We start from the raw sequence: 24742 nt of genomic DNA on the forward strand, positions 1-24742 counted from the left end.
AGAGAATCTAGTATTCTTGCTGACTACATATTGGCCATATCTGGTTGTATCATGATCACATCCGCAGGTAAGAGGATCCACCACGTTGTTGTTGTGGTGTCACCGCCAGACACCACACTTGCTTGGTGGTAGCATTTAAATCGGCCGCGGTCCGTTAGTATACGTCGGACCCACGTGTCGCCACTATCAGTGATTGCAGACTGAGCGCCGCCACACGGCAGGTCTAGAGACACTTTCTAGCACTCGCCCCAGTTGTACAACCGACTTTGTAGCGATGGTTCACTGACAAAATACGCTCTCATTTGCCGAGACGATAGTTAGCATAGCCTTCAGGTACGTCATTTGCTACGACCTAGCAAGGCGCCATTACAAGTTACTATTGATACTGTGAATCATGTAACGTCAAGAGCGATGGTCACCATTAATGGATTAAAGTTAAGTATTCCACCAGCTACGTCCGTTTTTTCTAAATTCTAATTTCCTTGTCCTGTTCCAGACCTCACGCCAGCTTGCGTGAGCTAAAACGCGTGCCCTTTGGCTTCCTCTAGTAACACGGTATTGGCTCTCTTGTCAACCGCAACAGTTGTGATACCCCTCTGCTGGTAGTCCATTTTCTTGTGCCCTAACTGCACAGATTTGTAGTACGTAGTGTAACTCTACAACTATTTCTCTGCTGTTAGATGACAATGGCCAAGCAGTGGATCTAGTTTTATTCGAGGTAGTGGTTTGTGTACACTCATTTAAAGATTGTCAGTGTGGTCTTACATCCATATTTTTTACCATTTTGTAAAGTGACATCATTTTCTTCTCCTGGAAACCTTTATGCTTCAGTTATTAAAGAAAAGAGGAACTAATGACCTTGAAGTTTAGTCCCTTTCAACCTCCCTAAAAAATTGTTCATTTTGATCTAATGATGTAACCCAGTCCCACAGTAACCATGTGTACTTCATGTAGATTAGATTTACTTTCATTCCAATTGATCCAAAGTGAGGAGGTCCTCCAGGATGTAGAACATGTCAGAAAAACAATAATACATGACAAATATTTACAACTGAAGCAAATAAGCTAATGTACCTTCCACAGGTGGAATGATCATCACATTTTTTAATGAACACTATATGAAAGAATCATTTTACAAACATTAATGCGCTGAATTTCAAATAAAACAAAGTAGGTTTTTTTTTAATTGCAATACTCATTTACAATGAACACATTACTGCACTGAAATGGTGCAGAAGTTAGATTGTGCTCGCGCACGCACGCGCACAAACACACACACACACACACACACACACACACACACACACACACACACACACACAAAATATCTTTTAGGCTTCTCTTAAACTGAATTTCATTGATTGTTAAGCTTTTGATGGCTGCTGGCAAGTTATTGAAAATGTGTGTTCCTGAATAATGCACACCTTTTTGTACAAGAGTAAGTGATTTTAAATCCTTGTGAAGATTATTCTTATTTCTAGTACTGATTCCATGAAGTGAGCTGTTGGTCTGAAAAAGTAATATATTTTTAATGACAAATTTCATTAAGGAATAAATATATTGGGAAGCAGTAGATAGTATCCCTAGTTCCCTAAACAGGCTTCTGCAGGATGTTCTTCAGTTCACACAACATATAACTCTTACTGCACGTTTTTGTGCCTGGAAAACTTTAGCTTGGCTTGGTGAACTACCCCAAAAAATAATCCTGTGTGACATTATGGAATGAAAGTAAGCACAGTATGCCAGCTTTTTCATTTTTATATCCCCTACGTCTGACACAATTCGCATTGCAAATAGAGATTTGTTAAGATGCTTCCAAAGTTCTGTCGTGTGCTCCTCCCTGTTGAATTTATCATCAAGCTGTAATCCCAAGAATTTAACACTGTCCACTTCTTCTATCTGCTTGTCATTGTATGTTAGGCATATACAAGTTCTGAACTGCATGCAGAGTGTTTTTTCAAAGTTTAGTGACAAAGAATTGGCTAGGAACCAGTGATTAATGTCCACAAATATTTTATTGGCTGATCTTTCTAAGACTACACTTGATTTTCTATTTATTGCAATGTTTGTATCATCGGTAAACAAAACGAACTTGGCATCTGGTAATGTTACTGATGAAAGGTCATTGATCTACACAAGAAAAAGTAAGGGCCCTAAAATGGAACCTTGTGGGACCACACATGTAATTAATTCCCAGTTGGATGATGCCCGATAGCTTAATACATGTCTCTTTCCTAATAACACCCTTTGTTTCCTGCCAGAGATATAAGATTTGAACCATTTTGCAGCATTTCCTGTTGCACCATAATATTTTAATTTACTTAAAAGGATATTGTGATTTACACAGTCAAATGCCTTTGACAGATCACAAAATGTACCAGTTGCCTGCAATTTTTTGTCTAATGAATTAAGCACATTTTCACTGTAAGTGTAGAGAGCCTTCTCAATATCAGAACCCCTTAGAAATCCGAACTGCAACTTTGACAGTATGTTATTTGAGCTTAGATGGTTATAAAGCCGATTGTACATTGCTTTTTATAAAACTTTTGAGAATGCTGGCAAAAGTGAAATTGCATGGAAATTTGATGCTATTTCTTTGTCTCCCTTCTTAAACAGTGGCTTAACTTCAGCATATTTAAACCATTTGGGAAATATTCCACTGATAAATGACTGGTTACACAGATAGCTTAATATGTTACTTAACTCAGAATCACATTCTTTAACTAACTTTGTTGATATTTCATCATACCAACTAGATGTTTTTGATTTTAAAGATTTTATGATGGAAATTATTTCCGCTAGGGTGGTGAGGGTCAAATTCATGTTATGGAAGTTACTTGAAATGAAATGTCTGGTCTGAAGTATTCCATAGCAGCATCTACAGAACCTGACAACGCCATCTTTTCAGTAACAGTTATAAAATGTTTGTTAAAAAGTTATGCAACACTATACATATGTCACCAATGTATCATTTACTCTTAATGCTATTTGTCCCTCTTCATGTCTGGTACAACCAGTCTCCTCCTTCACTATATCTCATATTGTCTTCATTTTGTTATCTGATATGACTATCTTTTCCTTGTAATATATTTGCTTTGATGTCTGTATTACAGTCTTAAATATTTTGCAGTATTTCTTGTAATGTGCTATAGCACCATCATTAGAACTGTTTAGGACTGAGATACAGTTTTCTTTTTCTTCTACAAGATACCCCTATTCCTTGAGTAATCCACAACTTCTTTGTAGACTTTGCTCTAACCTTGGTTAGTTTTGAGGGAAAACAGTGTTCAAATAAGGTAAGCACTTTATTAGCAAAAGTGTTATATTTTTCATTCATGCCATGACAACTGTACACATCATTACAGTGAATATCTCTGAGGAGTGTCCTAAAATAATCAATTTTTGTCTTATTGATTACACTCTTCAGCTGAGATGTAACAAATTTTATATCCTGTTCAGTATTAACATTTAACAGAAGGAACTGCATGTCATTGTCTGAGAGGCCATTGACTATTATTTGTAATATAATTTTGTTCATTGGACTTTTCTATACATATATTATCAATGGCTGTTTCTGAGCAATTGGCTACCCTAGTGGGGAACTTTACAGTGGGAATTAAGTTGAATGATAGTGTTAGTAACTCAAATAAGTCCTTATTGGGAGAGTCTTTAAAGAAATCTACATTGAAATCACCAGCAACCACTATTTCTTTGTTTTTGGTTGTTAAATGGGCCAGTACAGCTTCAAGGTGGTTTATGAACAGATTAAATTTGCCTGCAGGTGCTAGATATACACTTAATATCATGAAGGATTTTTTGTGAAATTCTACTTATGTTGCACATGCTTCCATATGCTGTTCTAGGCAAAATTTATGAATGTCTATGTTCTTAAATTTATGACAGTTCCTGATGAATGTGGCAACTCCTCCTTTCTCCATTTCTGATCTACAAAAGTGAGATGCTAACCTAAACCCTGTAACACTTAAAAGTTCTATACCATTGGTCACATGATGTTCAGAGAGGCAGATTATGTCAGCTGGGTTTGAAGATAATTAAGTCATTAATTTTATTTCTCTGTCCTCGAATATTTTGATGCAATAAAGATATCTGACATTTCACATTGACTGAGTTGAAATTGGGTAGAGTTGAAATATCTGCTGACTATTGAAAATTCTTAACCAATAGCTGTTTATGCTGATATAATAAGCTAGAATTATGCTTTTTGGTTTCTTTCTCAAACTGAACTTTTGTCTCGGTTATAACCTCTCTTAAAATTTGGTTTCTTTCAGTCCTCACTACCCTAAAAAATGGTCTTTTCTCAACCCTTTAACCACTGATATTTTATCGCTCATGACAGTGCCTCCACCCTTTGACTTTCCTGTTATTTTCCCAGCCAGTTTACCCTTCCCTTTCCTGTTATTTTCCCAGCCAGTTTACCCTTCCCTTTCCTGTTGAAGTGATGGCCATGCCTAGTATAATCCCACCTATTGAGAGAATCAACAGGAACCACAGAAATGTGTGACCCTGCACCTGACATAAATTCTCTTGACAGAAGACTTCAAATGAGGTCGGTCATGGCACCCAAGAACAGATACAAACTCAACACTAGTATGCTTCGATGCTGATGCAATCTTTGCAAGATCACACTCTATACTGTACCCAGGATGTCTGTCAATACTATTATCTGCCCCACCCACTATAACCACGGTGTCTTCCTTAGTGAAATCTTTGCAAAGTGATCCTAAATCCTCTGTCACCTGCTCCAGACCAGCACTAGGTTTAAAAAAATTGGTGACCTGGTATTCTGATCCTAGTTCATCCTGCAAAAGTTGGCCAACACCTCTTCCATGGGAACTACCTAACAACAACACTTTCTTTCTCTTTACCGATTTCCCTATATCCTTACTTTTCAACTTGCTGCTGAAAGTTTGTTGTGCCCTGTCTACACCTGCAAGTGCTTGAGGCTCACCAGCTTCTAACTGAAGCAGCAAGTCAAATCTATTTTCTACATTCACCACAAAGCTGTCAGACAGAGTTCTAGGCCTGTTGCCACTTCCCACCTCTCTTTACCCTTCTCCCTCCTTAACCTGTCAAGATTTCCCCTGGCCTTGTCTGACTCAGCCTGAAGGGTGGCAATTTTCCCCTCCAGTTCTAGTATCTTCCTATCTCTACTACATATCCTACAAAACCACTGATGAGTTTCATTTACTTCCCCTATTCCCATGCCACTACAGTCACCCACATGGAAAAAAACTGCAGCACCCATCACACCAAAGCACCGACCTAACAATTCTACGGCAAGTCTAGCACTTTTCACTCATTATAAATGTAATACTTTATTAAGAATAAGTCAGTTAAATTACAGATAAACATGAAAATATGGTTCCACAAATTTGACCTACACGCGACTGTGTGTAAACAAAAACAACAGCGTAAAGTTTCTGAAACAACTACTTAAACTTTACGCTACTTTCCAGAAATGTGAGTTAAATAACTCCCCTCATCATCCACTGGCCTCTTTCATTCTCACAGATTTTATGATACAAGTGACATTTGTGAAAGACTCTGAGGTAGAAGTTTTTATTGTATGTCTTTTGTTACAGGAGACCATTAACTTCTTTAAAGCAGCTTATGGAAAGACCCTAAGTGTTGATGGCCGTCTAGAGTTCTTAAACCTGTGGTATTTGATGATTATTGTAAATGATGTGCTTATCATTTTGGGGTCAGCTATTAAAGAGCAGATAGAAAAACAGGTAATATTTTCAACTAATTTGAATGTGTAAAATGTAGTTATTCATTATCAGTGGTTTGCTAATGAAATGTATTATCAACAGACTTGACTGATTTTCCTCTTCATTAATCATACCCATGTCTACTGCATGGTACCAAGGATTTTTGCCAATTAGATTTCTCCATATGTGGAACTAATGGTATAATTTTGTATCAGTGTGATTAACATTTTACACACAGCACCCTTCAAAAAGTAGTAGAAATTGCCACAGAAAAACATAGAGAATAGCCATTGGGCACATGACAGGACTCTCATGCTTCTGTGGTTACTTGAAACATGTTCTGTGTGTAAGATTAATCAGGCAGTCTTCAACTGTACTTCTTACATTTCAATTGCTTTTATGACATATTTCATCATTCTTAACTGATTATCTCACTTTGTGTGGGTCTTTCTGATGGTATTATTGTTGTACATAATTTCAGCCTGGCTTTGAAAATTTATAATGACACGTCACAATGCCATCTATTATGTGATAACATACACAAAGGTTAATAAAAGAAAACAAAAATAATGATAAAACATGGAACTACAATTGTAAGATGATGGAAAAATACTGAAAATAGTAATTGTATTATAATGGAACCTGATGTATAGTAATTTACTTAATATTACAAATCTTAACAGGCATGGGAATGGAAAGGTGTATGACATCGCGTATTAATAGTGATTTTTGGCTGGAATGATTTCTGACAACTTTGGTTTCTCAAAGTTGGGATGGCGTAATCAGGAAAACGAACCTGAATTTTCTGTACTTGAACAGCTGTCATACTTCCTTATGTACAGATGTATAGGGTTATTATAATTAAAGTTCCAGTTTCAAAATGCAGTTACATAAGGGGGGGGGGGGGGGGCGGATGGGGGGAAGAAGAATGCTATAGGGTGGAAAAATTTATCAAATTTTCTCACTAGGTTATGCTGTAAGCATCATAACATAAATGGTTTCAGCTACAAATGGCAGGTGAATTGTAATATGATGGTTGTGGCACAAGTTGCACATTGAACCAACCGTACTATGCAATGTGTGTGACCACCCAAGTTTGGAGTTCAGTAGTTGTGACACTGTTAGGTAAATCTGTCCACTATGGCAAGGGCATACCACATCAGATGGGAAGAATCAGTTTTTAACTGTCACAAGACTAGTCCAAGCCCTGTTCAATATGCTGTCTACTGTTTTCTCTCACAGGTTGAAATCGATAAACAGCATGTTCCACAACAGATTGGGATGCCTGAGGAGTTGTGTTCAGAATTCATTGCGTAATGCATGCCTTCAGTTCAGCTACATTTGTAGTCAGGGCACTGAACACAGCATCTTACAGATAAGCCCACAATCAGAAGTCACACAGATTAAGGGGAGGGGGAGGAGGAGGAGGAGGAGGAGGAGGAGGAGAGAGTCATTTGTCAGCTAGGTGTGAAAGTTGATCTCCTACCATGGACTAGACCTGGGAAATCTCTCATTTGTCTCAGACCAGCATACTTCTACCTCATTGCAGTTCCTTACTTTTTGGTGTTCTCTGTCCTTCCCTCTGCTTTTATCTGGCTCTCTACCTCAAATGATTAATCTTAGATTAATAACATATTATAATAGATTAGATAATTCTTCATAATATATTTATTATATTATTTAATCTTTCTTTATTAATATAGAAAAAGATATTATAACACATTTATTGGTGTACAGGTTCCATATTTATCTTTATTTAGGTGATCTGTATGGCCAGGCTGTAGGAAAATGATGGCTGATAATTCTAGAATTTCCAAAATGCCTCTGTAGCATTACCTCACTGCTTATGCAATGTGTGGAGGAGCACCATCTTGTATGCACAAAAGACTCTCATAGAGGTTAACCAGTGATGGTACATGTATTGGGACCCACAGGACCCATCTCTTGCACAAAAAATATGGCCCTATGACAATTGACGCCACCAACCCACACCACACAGTTACCTTTGCAAGATGAAGCAGTACCAGCTGATGTGCGAGCAGATTTTCTGTTGCCGATATTCTGCAATTCTGTGTATTGACGTATCCTTGGAGATGGAAATGGGCTTCATCTGTCTACAAAATGTCCCATGGCCATTCATTGTCCACTTCAATGAAAGCAAGAAATTCTAGAGCAGATGTTTGTCATACTGGCAGGTCAGCATGAAGCAATTCCTGATTGTCGATAATTTTGCATGGATAGCAGTGCTAGGTGTTTCATAGAATTTTTGTGCCTCATGCTCACAGGCATGTCCAAAGTTCAGGCCGTTCCCTGTGCTCTGCATGTTTGCTCATAACCACTCTACTCTTGCATTCCCATGGCCATTTCTACTGACATTGAATCAATTGTTTCCTCCTTATGCCACATTGCACATCAAAAGAACCTGTCTTTTTGAATTTCATAACTATTTTGTCTAGACCCTTGCAGACAAACCAACACCTATTCTCATACACTTACGTGTCTGGAACTTCTGCAGAGCTAGGGTTCTTATAAAAAAGATTTACCAGCATCACATGGCTCTGCATTGAGACAGTCTTGCTGAGTATCTCGGGTACAAGCTGAAGAATAGCAGCGTACCCTGCGTCTTTTATTTTGTATATTATACTCGTTACAGCACCATCTAGTTGCCAAATTTTTGGTATCCATAACATTTCCCCCATATTCTATAATATTCCGTTAAATTTGATGTCATTCTGTGAAGTGATTTGTTTTTTAAAGTGCTTTGAATCTGGAACTTTAGCTATAATTACCCTGTATTTTAGTGACTTACAATAGTATCGACATAATCAAGCACAGCGAAATGAGGGTGTACTGAAAAAATATGCCTCCAAATTTTTTATGTGAAAACTCTTAAAGCTTTAAAAATAAAATAATGTTGTTAACATGATTTTGAAAGTAAGACATTAACTGACCTGAGTAAAAACCCTAAGAGATTTTGGTCATGTGTAAAATCAGTAAGTGGGTCAAAATCATCTATTCATTCTCTCAGCAACCACACTGGCACTGAGACGGAAGATAACAGAGAGAAGGCCGAAATACTGAATTTGGTCTTCAGAAGTTGTGTCACTGCAGATCATAACACTGTCCGTCCTTTCAATCATCATGCAAACGTCAAAACGGCAGAAACTGAGATAACCAATCGCGGAATTGAAAAGCACCTACAATCGCTTAGTAGTGGAAAGGCTTCAGGACAAGATGAGATACCTATAAGATTCTATAAAGATTATGTGAAAGAACTTGCTCCCCTTCTAGTAGTAATTCATCATAGATCTCTTGAGCGATGAAAGGTACCTAATGACTGGAAAAAAGTGCAGGTCATTCCCGTTTTTAAGGAAGGCCATAAGACAGATCCACACAAGTATAGACCTGTATCCTTGAGGTAAATCTGTTGTAGAATTATGGAACACGTTTTATGGTCAAGAATTATGATGTTCTTGGAAAATGAACATCTCCTCTACAAAAATCGACATGGATTTCATAAACAGAGATCCTGCAAAACTCAACTCGCTCTGTTCCTGCATGACATCCACAGCACAGTGGACAACAGTGCTCAGGTTGATGCCATGTTCCTTGATTTCAGGAAGACATTCGACACTGTACCACATTGCCATTTAATGAAAAAAATATGAGCTTATGGAGTATCAGAGCAGACTTGCAATTGGATTCAAGACTTTCTTGCAGATAGAACTCAACATGTCACTTTTTACACAACCAAATTGACGGATGTAAAGGTAATATCTGGAGTACCACAGGGAATTGTGGTAGGACCGTAGCTATTTACAATATACAGGGTGGTCAGTTGATTGTGACTGGGCCAAATATCTCACAAAATAAGCGTCAAATGAAAAAACTTGGCTAGCTTGAAGGGGGAAACCAGACGGTGCTAGAGTTGGCCCGCTAGATGGCGTTGCCATAGGTCAAACAGATATCAACTGCATTTTTTAAAATAGGAAACCCCATTTTTTATTACATATTCGTGTAGTAAATAAAGAAATATTAATGTTTTAGTTGGACTATGTTTTCGCTTTGTGATGGATGGTGCTGTAGTAGTCACAAACATATGGCTCACAATTTTAGACAAACAGTTGGTAACAGGTAGTTTTTTAAAATTAAAATACAGAACGGAGGTATGTTTGAACATTTTATTTTGGTTGCTCCAATGTGATACATGTACCTATCTGAACTTATCATTTCTGAGAACGCATGCTGTTACAGCGTGATTACCTGTAAGTACCACATTAATGCAATAAATGCTCAAAATGATGTCAGTCAACCTCAATGCATTTGGCAATACGTGTAAAGATATTCCTTTAAATAGCGAGTAGTTTGCCTTCCGTAATGTTCGCACATACATTGACAATGCTCTGATGCATGTTGTCAGGTGTTGTCAGTGGATCATGATAGCAAATATCCTTAAACTTTCCCCACAGAAAGAAATCTGGGGCCCTCAGATCCAGTGAACGTGCTTAGATGACCAGTCCACCTGTCATGAAATAGGCTATTCAATACCGCTTTAACTGCACGTGAGCTATGTGCTGAACATCCATCATGTTGGAAGCACATCGCCATTCTGTCATGCAGTGAAATATCTTGTAGTAACATCGGTAGAACATTATGTAGGAAATCAGCATACATTGTACCATTTAGATTGTCATCGATAAACTGAGGGCCAATTATCCTTCCTGCCATAATGCCGCACCATACATTAACCAGTCAAGGTCGCTGATGTTCCACTTGTCACAGCCATCGTGGATTTTCCGTTGCCCAATAGTACATATTATGCCAGTTTATGTTCCGCTGTCAGTGAATGACACTTCATCGCTAAATAGAACGCATGCAGAAAATCTGTCATCGTCCCGTAATTTCTCTTGTGCCCAGTGGCACAACTGTACACTACGTTCAAAGTCGTCGCCATGCAATTCCTGGTGCATAGAAATATGGTACGGGTGCAGTCGAAGTTGATGTAGCATTCTCAACACCAACATTTTTGAGATTCCCGATTCTTGTGCAATTTGTCTGCTACTTATCTGCAGATTAGCCACGACAGCAGCTAAAACACCTACTTGGGTGTCATCATTTGTTGCAGGCTGTGGTTGATGTTTCACATGGAGCTGAACACTTCCTGTTTCTGTAAATAACGTAACTATCCGACGAACGGTCCAGACACTTGGATGATGATGTCCAGGATACCAAGCAGCATACATAGCACACACCCATTGGGCATTTTGATCATAGCCATACATAAACACAATATCGACATTTACCGCAATTGGTAAACGGTCCATTTTTAACACGGGTAATGTATCATGAAGCAAATATCGACCGCACTGGCGGAATGTTGTGAGATACCACGTACTTATACATTTGTGACTATTAGAGCACCATCTATCGCAAAGCGAAAAGTGGTCCAACTAAAACATTCATATTTCCTTACGTACTACACAAATATGTAATAAAAAATGGGGGTTCCTATTTTTAAAAAAACACAGTTGATTTCCGTTTGACCCATGACAGTGCCATCTAGCAGGCCAACCATAGCATCATCTGGTTTCCCCCTTCAAGCTAGACAAGTTTCGTTCTTTGTAGTTTTTTCGTTTGATGGTTATTTCGTGAGAGATTTGGCCCGGTCGCTATCAATGGACCACCCTGTATATAAATGATATAGTAGAAAGTGTCAGATGCTCTTTAAGGCTATTCACAGATGATGCAATTGTTTACACCAAAGTAGCAACGCCAGAAGATAGTAAGAATTTGCAAAACGACCTGCAGAGAATTAATGAATGATGTAGACTCTTGCAGTTGACCCTGAATGTAAATAAATGTAACATATTGTGCGTACATAGGAAAATAAGTCCACTATTGTACAGCTACACTATTGATGACAAAAAGCTGGAGACAGCATCTGCTGTAAAATATCTAGGTGTAACTATCCAGAGTGACCTTATGTGGAATTACCATATAAAACAGATAGTGGGAAAAGCATACACCAGACTCAGATTCATTATAAGAACCTTAAGGAAATGTAACTCATCCACAAAAGAAACTTACAAGGCACTTGTTCACCCGGTTCTTGAGCATTGTTCATTTATCTGGGATCTCTATCAGGTAGGACTGATAGAGGAGATAGAGAAGATCCAATGAAAAGCAGCGCATTTCGACACGAGGTCGTTTAACTGGTGAGGGAACATTATGGAGATGCCAAATAAAGTCCAGTGGCAGATGTTACAAGAGAGGTGTTGTGCGTCATGAAGAGATTTACAATTGAAGTTTCGGGACAGCACTTTTCAGGAGGAGTCAGATAACATATTACTTCCCCACAAATACATCTAGCGTATTGACCATGAGGAGAAAATTTGCTAATTTAGAGCCAAATCAGAGGCTTACTGACAATCATTCTTCCCACGCACTATTCGCGAGTGGAACAGGGTTGGGGGGATGAGATAGTGGTACTAAAAGTACCCTCCGCCACACACCATTAGGTGGCTTGCGGTGTATGATATAGTTATAGATACTACATCTTTATCCTTCACCCACAGATCAGTTTGCACTACTGAATGTAAGATCTTAAAGAAACCCCTTAAAGGCATATTTAAACTTTTTTTGGTTATAACAGCTACTTGTGTTTTAAATTTCGCATTTTTGTTATTGCAGCAAGTTGCTGGAGATCAGTGGAACATTTGCAGTGTACTTTTGGGGACTGGAAATCTCCTAGTGTGGTTTGGAGTACTGAGGTATTTGGGATTTTTTAAGACTTACAATGTGAGTATTCACTATTCATTATTTTTTTCCGAAAACTAGTTCTATTATTTGTTCACATTCCTTAACTTTTTTCATATTAAGTATAAATTTCTTGTTGAACAGTGATCATAAACTTGCTGCTGTTCTGCTGCAACAGGGTTCAGATCCCATAAAGTCATTCTGATGTAGGTTTTTATGATTTAGGAAAATCACTATAGGTGATTTCAAGTACAGTTCATTGGATAAGGTCATAATCAATTTGCCTAGTCATCTGGCTCAGTCACAATGTAACAGTATATGGAGCAAGTAGCACCACTGTTTTACATATCCTTCTATAAACATTACTTCATTTTTCATGAACTTATTAAATAGAAAATATTCTTTGCAATAAACTGAGCCTGTTTATTTAGCTCTATATTGTAGGCTCATTTTCTTCTCAGCACTCCATAAGCTATGTATGCCACATGGGTGGCAACTTGGGCACTTCTTCATTTTACATCCAGAAAGGTCTAGAAGATCTCTCTTGGAATTTTTAAGTCATTGAAGAGACTATGAAATTGAACTACTTTTAGTTGAAACAACTATGCCTCAACAGGTTACCATCCTCTCTTAAAAGGACATATCCCATTAAAATAGAACTGCACAGTGCCCTCAGTTTTCCCAAAGGTGTAGCAACATGCAAAAGTTTTGTGCACATCTCAACATCAAAACTAAAGAAGATATGGGAACAAGTAGCAATGTCAGACTATGAGCATCATGAAATCATTTGTGTTGCAAAAACAGTGGCTTCTGTTCTTAGGTTTGGCAGTCAAACATTGAATAAGTATATTAAATTTGACCCACTGTGATGTGTGCTGCTCCAGTTTTTAAAAGTGTGAAGACACAATGAGTATATGTTAAGGCAAAACAACCTGTAGATACTGTCGATCAGATGCATATGAGCTGGGAACAGCATATACCTTGCTTCTATATTGCTTCAGTTTCTGTAATGATCATACTGTATGAACACACACTGTTCTGCATTTGCTGTGGAGAAAAATTTAACTGAAGGTCCCCAAACAAATATCTTGCACTAAATTAAGAAAGGCACAAAGGATAGGAGTATCTGACACCACCATTTGTGAGGGATGAAGAAGCAGAAAATGGCAGCATAAAGTGAAATAGCGTTGTGCGTGGAGCATCCATTAAATCTACATTTATGTACATATTCTGCAAATCACCATACAGTGGATGGTAGAAAGTCATTCTCTTTCCTATTCTACTCACAAATGGAGCGAGGAAAAAAAGATTGTTGATATGCTTCCATACAAGCCTTGATGTCACATCTTGTCTTTTCGGTACTTACACAACATGATCATATGCTGGTTCTCTAAAACTTCTCAATAGTGTTTTGCAAAAGGAATGCCTTTTTCCTTCCAGGGATTTCTATTTGAGTTCATAGAACATTCCTGTAATACTCACTCATTTTTCAGACCTACTGGTAACAAATCTAGCAGCCTGCCTCCGAGTTGCTTCAGTGTCTTTCTTTAATCTCAGTTTGTGGGATCCTAAACACCCAAACTGTGCTCAAGAATGGGTTGCACTAGTCACCTGTACATTGTCTCCTTTGTAGATTAGCTACATTTTCTAGTATTATCCGAATAAACTAAAGTCCACTATTCGCATTCCCTACTTCCAATATTTTTGCTCATTCCATTTCATGTTACTTTCCAATGTTACATGTAGATATTTAATCGACACAACTGTTTCAGTCAGCACACCACCAATACTCCATTTGAAGATTACATGATTGCTTTTCATACTTATCTTCATTCATTTAAATTTTCTCAGATGTAGGTCAGGCTGCCACTCATTACACCAAATAGAAATTCTATCCAAGTTATCCTGTTTCATCCTAGTCATTCAAAGGTGAAACTTCTCCATAAACTACAGTGTCATCAGCAAATAGTTGCTGATTGCTGGTTACCCATTAGGCAGAATCATTTATGTACAGTCGTGTCACACTTCCCGTGGCACTCCTGATGGACCATTTGCCTCTAAAGAACACTCACCATCCAGTGCAATGTATTTGGTTTTATAATGAGGACACACTAAAAAATGAGAACTCTTGAAGTTTTTTAAATGAAACAAACATTATTAGCACTTTATATCTTTATTTTCCACGTCTCTGTATGTGAAGCCCCAGGCGACTGTGGGGCTATCAGTTGTGTGTGTAACACGGTGATGTGTAATGTAACTGTGTCGGTACATGAGAAACAGCATGCTGTAATCAAGTTTCGAATTTGATGAGTTTGTCCACACATGAGGTACTCTCTCTCCTTCAGTATAACAGTGCTAGACCATAGGGTGCTGCAACAATTGAACACCTTGGGTCCACTGTCTTCGATCATCATCCGTACAGTCCTGACTTGGCCACATCCATTTTTTGATCTGTTTCCAAATCTTAAATAACACCTTAGAAGACTTCAGTTTGAGAGTGTAGTAGTAGTAGTAGTAGTAGTAGTAGTAGTAGTAGTAGTAGTAGTATTGCAAGCAGTGCTGTGGTGGTGGTCCCATCAACAAAGTCAAACTTATATAAAATATGTAAACGTGAAGACTAAAGATGTAGAATGTTAATGACATTCGCTTTATTTAAAAAGTTTTAATAATTTTCATGTAAAAAAAATCTGTAGGCATTACTTTTCAGCATGTCATCGTACTTAGACTTTAGCCATTCTCATACCTCTTAATATACAGGGTGATTCAAAAAGAATACCACAACTTTAAAAATGTGTATTTAATGAAAGAAACATAATATAACCTTCTGTTATACATAATTACAAAGAGTATTTAAAAAGGTTTTTTTTTTTCACTCAAAAACAAGTTCAGAGATGTTCAATATGGCCCCCTCCAGACAATCGAGCAATATCAACCCGATACTCCAACTCGTTCCACACTCTCTGTGGCATATCAGGCGTAACAGTTTGGATAGCTGCTGTTATTTCTCATTTCAAATCATCAATGGTGGCTGGGAGAGGTGGCCGAAACACCATATCCTTAACATACCCCCATAAGAAAAAATCGCAGGGGGTAAGATCAGGGCTTCTTGGAGGCCAGTGATGAAGTGCTCTGTCACGTGCCGCCTGGCGGCCGATCCATCGCCTCGGGTAGTTGACGTTCAGGTTTCATAACTAACCTTTTTCGTAGGACTCTCCATACAGTTGATTGTGGAATTTGCAGCTCTTTGCTAGCTCTGCGAGTCAATTTTCCTGGGCTGCGAACAAATGCTTGCTGGATGCGTGCTACATTTTCATCACTCGTTCTCGGCCGTCCAGAAATTTTCCCTTTGCACAAACACCCATTCTCTGTAAACTGTTTATACCAACGTTTAATACACCACCTATCAGGAGGTTTAACACCATACTTCGTTCGAAATGCACGCTGAACAACTGTCGTCGATTCACTTCTGCCGTACTCAATAACACAAAAAGCTTTCTGTTGAGCGGTCGCCATCTTAGCATCAACTGATGCTGACGCCTAGTCAACAGCGCCTCAAGTGAACAAATGTACAACTAAATGAAACTTTATAGCTCCCTTAATTCGCCGACAGATAGTGCTTAGCTCTGCCTTTTGTCGTTGCAGAGTTTTAAATTCCTAAAGTTGTGGTATTCTTTTTGAATCACCCTGTATAGTGTATGCTTAGACATTAGTGAAGTGTTTGCAGTGTGGCAATGTGTCAAATGTTTTTTTGGAAATCTGTAAATATGGAACCTTCCTGTTCATGGTTCGCATGTGAGAAAGGTTTAGAATGAACAATACTTTCTACTTGTTTGTTTATTTGTGCATAGAAGCTTTTCTCCTCTGAAGGAAATTTTTTATATTCGAACTCAGTGTGTGCTCAAGTATTCTGTAGCAGATCGATGCTAAGGATATTGGTCTATGATTTTGTGGTGCCATTCTTTTACCTTCTTGTATACAAGTCACTTTGTGCTTTTTTTTTTTTTTTTTTTTTTTTTTTTTTTTTTTTTTTTTTTTTTTCTTTCTACTTAGGGCGTATCACTGAGAAAAAGGTTTGTGATAAACAAGTGTTGATTATGTGGTCAATGCCAAGGAATACTCACTGTTAAACAGAATCAGGATTCCTTCATGACCTGGTAACTTATTTGTTTTCAACTATTTCAGCTTCTTCTTAACACTAGAGATGCCCATTTCTATGTCGTCCATTCAGGAATTTGTGCAGCACTCAATGCTATATCCATACAATCCTCTTGTGTGCGATATATATATATAATCTGTGTGTGTGTGTGTGTGTGTGTGCAAAATTTAAAACTTTAACTTTCTGCATGGTGTCTTGTATTACTTCTCCAGACTGGTCTGCACATGACTGAATAGAAACTAGTGATTTTATGTAATGACCAGAATTTTCTAGGATTCTCAGCAAGATTTATCACTAACATATGATGTCGGAAGTTGTATGCTTTGGGCATTGATCTTTTTACACTCTCACAAACTTTTACCAATTTTGGCCTGTATATATTTTCGTGTTCTTTTTTGAACTGAGGGGGCAACAATTTGTTTTCTCAGCACTTTCCAGTTTTTGTTATTAAACAATAGTGGGCCTTTTCCATCCTTAGTCCATTTTTCACATATTTCTTTAGAGATAAAGTCAGTTTAAACTTTGCCTACAATTCCTCTATGCCCATCACGTTTCTACTAAATGATGTCTATTCATTGTCTAAGTAGCATCCTAACAACTGCTTATCTGCTCTTCCCAGATATCTCCCCTTGCCTTCGTGATATATTTATTAACTTCAGTAAGCAGTGTGGCTACATCATAATGACCTCTAATCCCTGCCCTTATACTGACACACTCGGTAGGGTCAGGCCTGTTTGCAACTACAAAGCAAAAAAAATATTTTCTTTGCATGATCAGGGTCCTTCAGCAGTACTGAGTGAAGACTCTTTGAGTGATTCTACACCTGTTACAGTGGTCTTTGGTGGACTGTAAAAACTTCTAGTGATTAATTTGAGATCACCTAGGCTAGTTGCTCACAACTAGATAACTTTGCTGTCAGACTAAATTTCAGCATCAATGGACATAACATTTTAGGCGGTTACAGATGCCAGAATTGTGATGACACCTATAGCTTCTCCAATAAAAGAAAAGATTGAAGGCAGTGTAAAACAAGCACTGAGAAAGAACACAAATGAAATGAAATGTCGTGTGGCTAGGGTCTCCTGTCGGGTAGACTGGTCTCCTGGTGCAAGTCTCTTTAAGTGACGCCACTTTGGCGACTTGTGTGTATTGGTGGTGGTGGTGGTGGTGGTGGTGGTGGTGGTGGTGAAGATAACACAACACCCAGTCCCTAAGTGGAGAAAATCTCTGACCCAGCTGAAAATCGAACCCAGGTCCCGTTGCATGGCATTCCATCGTGCTGACCACTCAGTTATCGACGCAGACAAGAACAACACACAAAACATGATGAGATACCTGTTGCAACAGATGTAAAGTTCTCCAAATGAAGGTCAATGTTTCAATTTCTTGTACTCATTACCAAGATAGAAGGATAAGCTAAACTGTTCAAATAGTATTGCTCCCATTATTCAGTGAAATGGAAATGGACTCAGGACATTTGCAAAGGATTTGAAGTTCTTTCACAGGAAAGACTCCTATGCTTGTGCTTCCATGAGATTCATTTAAGAAATACTGACATATACCTATGCTAAGTGGTTACAGCCAGCTCAAACTGCACACTGAATTACAAGCAGTTTATCAGAATGTGTGTCACTTAAAATGTCAGTGGTCTTTAAATATGCCATTGTATAACAGTAATAGACATAAACTCTGAAACTTTCTCTATCCTGTGGGGAGTGGGAAAAGCCACTCAGCAATTGGGGGCAGTGTGAATCTGCATAAGTTTAAATGTAGCCCTTCATTAGAAAATATTGCTGCCTTTCGAACTGGAAGAGCAAAAGCTCAATGTTTCATATAGAGGGGGGAAGGTCTTGCAGGAAAAAATCCACGAATTCAATTAACCATTCCACAGCAACTGCACAACTTTGAGAGTCAAAGAAGGACATTTTGGGAAATGGCAGTACACCATTCCTTACAACCATATTGACAAATGGCATCTTAGTGAGCATAGCTAAGTAGAACTTAGGTGCTGACAGAGCCACAGTTTGTTTTTTTGAAGAAAAAATGTCACTGCTTCTGAAGGACAAACTCCCGTGTTCCAGATCATCTGCAGAACCATCTACATTTATACTCTATGAATCTCTGTTAAGAGCATGGCAGAGGTTACAACCCACTGTCCCAGTTATTAGAGCTTTCTCTTGTTCCATACACCTATGGAGTGTGGGAAAAATGAGCATTCAAATGCCACTTTGAGTGGTGTAATTAATACAGTCATATCTTCAAGATCCCTATGGAAGTGATATGTTGTAGGGTGTTGTCTAATATACTTTGTCATCATTTTAATGCCAGTTCTTTAAACTTTGTCAGTAGACTTTCTTGGGCTGGTTTCTGTCTATCTTAGAGGCTGCCAGTTCAGTTCTTTCAACATCTCAGTGACTCTCCGGCAAGTCAAACAAACCTGTGACCATTTGTGCTGCCCTTCCCTGTATATGTTCAATATCTCATGCTAGGCCTATTTGGTACATGTCCCACATACTTAAGCAATGTTTAAGGATTGGTCACCCATGTGATTTGTAACCAATTTCCTTTGAAGACTGATTGCATTTCCACAGTATTCTACCAGTAAATCAAAGTCTGCTACCTGCTTTACCCACGACTGAGCCTGTGGGTTTGTTCCACTTCATCTCCCTACTAAGTGTTACACTCAAGTATTTGCATGAGTTTGCAGATTCCAACTGTGACTCACTGATATTATATTCATTGGTGTACAATTATTCAGGCACAACTTGATAAGATTTCAAAGTGGTGTAATAATTGGCAGCTTACTGAAATGTATCCTTTTTTCAGACTACTTCATTGTAGAAAACTGCATCATCTGCAAAAAATGTGAGATTACTATTAATGTTGTCTACAAGATCATTAATATACAACATAAATAGCAAGGGATCCAACACTCTTCCCAGGGTATACCCAAAGTTGCTTCTACATCTGTTCAGGACTCTCCAATGAAGATAACATGTTGCGTACTGAGTACAGTCTTATATTTCATCTGATACCCAATATGATCATACTTTTGATAATAAGCATAGGTGTGGTCCTGACTCAAATGCTTTTCAGAAATTGAGAAATACTGCACCTACCTGCCTTTCTTGATCCACGGCTTTCAGGATGTTGTGAGAAAAGTGAGTTAATTTTTACATGATCTTTGTATTAGAAATCCATGTTGGTTGGCATGGAGGAGGTTGTTCTGTTGGAGGTGCCTCATTCTGTTTGATCTCAGAATATGTTCCAAGATTCTACAACAGAAAGCTATAAAGGATTTGGACAGTAGTGTTGTGAATCATTTCTGCTCTGCTTCTTGTAGACAGGTGTGATCTTTTTCTTCCAACTACTGAGCACACTTTTTTGCTCAATGGATCCACAGTAGATTATAATTAACTAAGGGGCTTACTCATCCGCAAATTCTGTATAGAATCTGATGGGGATTCCATCAGGCCCTGGGGCTTTCTTCAATTTTAGCTGTTTACCAACGCCACTGACACCAATACCTATCTCACTCATCTTTTCAGTGGTACGAGAATTAGAGGGGGCAATAGTTCTTGGTTTTCCTTTGTAAAGGAATATTTGATAACAGAGTTAAGCATTTCTGCTTTTGCTTTGCTACTCTCAATTCCAGTTCCAGTCTCATCCATGTGTGACTGGACACTTCACTTGGGTGACACTAATAGCTTTTACACATGACCAGAATTTTTATTATGGTCATTGACAGTATTCTATGACAGTCATTGAAGGCTTCGCACACTGCTCTCTTGACTGCTAAATGTGTTTCACTCAGTATCTCTCTCTCTCTCTCTCTCTCTCTCTCTCTCTCTCTCTCTCTCTCTCTCTCTCTCGGTGCTTTGTTTTATACCTATTGTATGGTAATTTCTTTTTCTTTAGATATTTCTTCACAGTGACTGTATATGTTGACAGATATCTCCCATTGTTCGCCCCCCCCCTCCCCCGCCCATGGGAGGTTAGAGTCCTCCCTCTGGCGTGTGCAGGCGGGTCGGGTGTGTGTGCAAGCGGGTCGGGTGCGCGTGCGCGCGTGTGTGTGTGTCACTACTGTAGACTTCAGGTTTTCACCAGCTTTCTGTGCCTAATCTTACGTGAGCTTCAGTGCTTTTTAGGAGCACTTCATTGCAAATGCTTTGGCAGTTTACTACTACGATTTTGGCACTCCAATCTGTGGGAGGCATTGCTTTAGATCTTACACTGGTACGTCTGAGCTTTTCACAGGTATTTTGTGTGTATTGGATGGAGGTTCACCTAATCTAAAAAAACACCTTTGTGTGGGGTGAACACACAATCATCATCTTCGGTAGCTGCTTCTGATGTGAAGTTCATACCAGACCCATTTAGGAGACCCTAAAACTCTCGACCCTCTGGTGCAAGTCTAAAAAGTCACAGCTTAGCTTGTCACAGAACCCTCAGTCTTTGATTCAAGCCTTCTACTCAGCTAAGAACCATAGGCCACTATCTGATTTGGGGACAATGCTACAGATTGTGAGCTTCATTGAAACTCCATGGTTAAGGCTGGCATTCTCAACCCTCTCTGCTAGTCGCTGGAATGATCAAAGTATGACTTCGGAGCTTAGGCGACTGGCATCATTTGTTCCAATGTGCGCTACAGTATGTAGTTGGTTGCACCTTGCTTCCTCAGTGGCTGCCAGAATAGCCTCTTCAACATGCTGAATGAAGCCTCCAGTCTCACACACTGAATATACCTGGTGTACCTTCCCATTCCTTGCTGCCATTTCCCTAAAGGGTACCATTATTCACCATACATTTGAGCTGCTAATGACTAATAGACCCCTACCATTTTGTGTTTGCCTCCTCTTGACACAGGACGAAGTAATTTTCCCCAGAACAGGAGAAGTGAATCCCACAGACACAGTTTCAGTTTCAGTGAAAGATGGCACCTTGAACTTGTTTGTCAGAGGAATTAGCATAACACTGAATCCTCCCTGGTCCCTATTTACCCTTTACAGGACACCTAAACACGCCATTGACATGCCACCCACAGTCATGTGGACATGTGATGATGGATATGTATCTCCTACAGGAGAGACAGTGTCCACAGGAGAGGAAAGTACTTAAAGTATCTTTGACACATTTGGTACACAACTTTTGGTGGCCCTCCCAACACACCCATTCACAGCAAACATTTGACAACAAAACATACTGAGCTGCTTCCAGGGTAGATTAAGATGGCTGCACTTCACCTGAATGTAACCACACAAAAAACTTCTTTATGTTGAAACCATTTGTTTGGTATGTTTCTTAACATGGAAGATACAACAGTCTTACTAGGTCCATTCTAATCCCATTAAGGAGTCCTGTTAAGTGTTCAATATTCGTGGATAATTTTCTGACCATTACAGAGTTGACTTAATGGACAGAAACGACTGCTTTAAAGTTTTCCACTCAGAAAACTATTTGTGTAAATTTTAAACTATTCATATCACATGCTTAACCAAACGTAACACAAAATGGAGACACTTGTTTAACATTTAACGAATGTGTATGATTTCTACTCTAATCTTAGACAAAAAAGTAACCTGGTTACCATACCTTAAAGACCTAGAATAAAATGCATAAAATCACTAACATCTTAAATGCCTTGACAGACAAACATAGGGCACTGTTTTGTGAAACATCCAGACGGTCATGAATTGGTTGTGGCATTGCTATTTATGGATCATCATTGCTTGATATTTCAAGACACTGGTTGTTTTTCACCAACCACCCAGATTCTGGGTCTATGTGAAGAGGGTAATGAAGCATCACTCCAAATATGATGGGCACCTCATTACGGTGAAAGCAGTCCTCAGAGTACTAGAACTGCCACAATCACAGGTATTTAGTGTGGCTGGCAATCCAAACTTTGAGCATATGTTTAAAACTCAAGCATATGCAATCAATACTTCTCAAAAATTGGAGATAATTTCTACCTTCTGCAGGACACAGTGTTTGTTTTTGTTTCACTCGAACACATTTTAACTCTTTGTGTCTTTGTTGTTGTTTATTATTCTGTCTCGCATAATGCTATCAGCTTTTTTCGTTGCTAGTGTTAAATGTCCCATACAGCTTCTTATGGCTTCTAGTGCTAGTGTCTTTTTATCATTATGTTAATTGTTTGAATAACTTATTTTGTTCACTATCACTGTTTTAACAATTACACACATGATTTATTTTATTACTAAAACAAAACGTTTCTGCACAGCGGCACCAGAAAAATCATAAACTGCATAAAGTATGGTACATAGACTATAGCAGCACAAAATAAATGATACTGTTATGCATGTCAGAATGATAAATCAAAACCTACTGAAGGTAGCACGAAGTGTAGAAATCTCTACTGGAAAAACAAAAATAAACAATCTTTGTCTTGAAGATGGAAATTATCTGATTTTTCTTTGCAATGACAGAAGGTAAGAAGAGCTAGAACATCCAAATGATGGCTGTTTCAAAGCCTTTTTGAATCTTTATTAATAAAAGCACAAACATGTGGATGTGCTTCTGTGAAATCCATGAAACTTTACTGGTCATCCTGATTTACATCAATTGCAGTTTCCGTAAGATGTGTAGGCAAATGCCAGGATGGTTATATAAAAATTGACCTGTCTAATTTCCTCTTCACCATTCTTGAATCAAAGTGTGAGCAATGCATCTTGAATGACATCCTATACAGGGTATTAAACCTTAATCTTCTTTCATTCCATTTTGAGTGTGTAAGTAATAATCTGTGGATAGAATAAACTGTTGCCTCAGAAACATCAGAGGCCCAACATATTTCGTGATTGATTTGATACATGATTTTGTTTACTTGAAACTGTATTTTTAAAAATTTTCAGTTGGAGAAAGAGAGTATTGGGCTGAGGGACAAGAAGTTCATCATTATATAATACACCTTTTTGTAAAAACTGTGTGTTAACGTATCCACCCATGTTTCAAATAGCTATTTCCTGTACTTAGGTTGGCTGAAACTACATCTCATTTCAATAACAAAAAGGAGGCATGCCACTGGAGACTAAATGGATTCACCAACTGTTATCCCCAAGCATTTTAACAGTATATTTTAAACAGGCAGTATGGGTTAGTATTTTAAGAATACCTGTGAATACATTTGAATTTGAGTGCAAATGGGCAAGACCAGTGAGATTCAGACAAGGTTTTTGAAATGTTAGTATATGAATTTATCCCATTTATAACACATCTTTCTGTTTATTGTAGGAAGAGCAGTGATAAACTTATCACTGAGCATCCTATCACCAAGTCATCATGATCTCCTAATTGGATCAGTCATCTGTTGAGATTATTATTGTGTGCATGTTTTGAACCAAAACTGTTCGAATCATGATTTTTAAATTACATTAAAAGTGAAACCTCTCTCTCTTTCAGGTGGTTATTCTTACACTCAAGAAAGCAACACCCCATGTTTTGAGATTTCTTTTATGTGCACTTCTTATCTATGCAGGCTTTACATTTTGTGGATGGCTCATCTTGGGACCATATCACATGAAGGTGACTGTTATTTCTGTAACTATTTTTATCATTATAGCTTATTTGTACACTGAAAAGTATTATGTTGTTAACTGTATTGTTTCACCCACTTTACACTCAGCTTATCTACTATTAATTGCAGGTTTATGAGACAGAGACATGCAGTTCAGTTGGCGAAAAATTAGTAAATGAATAACCAAACAGCAATAAGTTTGTCCACAAATAACACATACAGCTACAAAGCAGTGACTAAATACACAGAGCAAAACAAGAGCAGCCAAATTATTAATTTATTCACATAATATTGTCACCCTGTGGTAATAGGGTTCAACAGCTAAAAAATAAAATCTTCAAAATGTACTTCAGAAATTAGTATTCTGGATAGCCTTTATCTGAGAGAAGTTAAGGTGTGTTGACTACTGGTCTAATGTCATGCGTGACTGACAGTGATGGTGGCTTCAAAAATGAATGGAAAGGTGCATTATATTATGCTGAATAATTATAAAACTGAAGGTTTAAACAGACATAGTTTCTTTTACTGAATTTTTGGTTATCTGCAGCCCAACACTGTCTT

General features: G+C 38.3%; 1 protein-coding gene across 2 annotated transcripts in view; it reads left to right on the plus strand.

Moving 5' to 3' along the window:
• LOC126184831 (mucolipin-3-like) overlaps positions 1-24742 on the plus strand; it is a 204962-nt gene that overhangs the window by 168626 nt on the left and 11594 nt on the right. For both annotated transcript variants that reach the window (XM_049927420.1, XM_049927419.1), the window contains 3 exons: positions 5604-5753; positions 12423-12530; positions 24067-24189. In XM_049927420.1, coding sequence (XP_049783377.1) covers positions 5604-5753; positions 12423-12530; positions 24067-24189 — 381 coding nt within the window. The remainder of the gene's footprint in view (positions 1-5603; positions 5754-12422; positions 12531-24066; positions 24190-24742) is intronic.

The sequence above is a fragment of the Schistocerca cancellata genome, chromosome 4 (assembly GCF_023864275.1).
Source record: "Schistocerca cancellata isolate TAMUIC-IGC-003103 chromosome 4, iqSchCanc2.1, whole genome shotgun sequence".
In the NCBI taxonomy this organism is placed as follows: domain Eukaryota; kingdom Metazoa; phylum Arthropoda; class Insecta; order Orthoptera; family Acrididae; genus Schistocerca; species Schistocerca cancellata.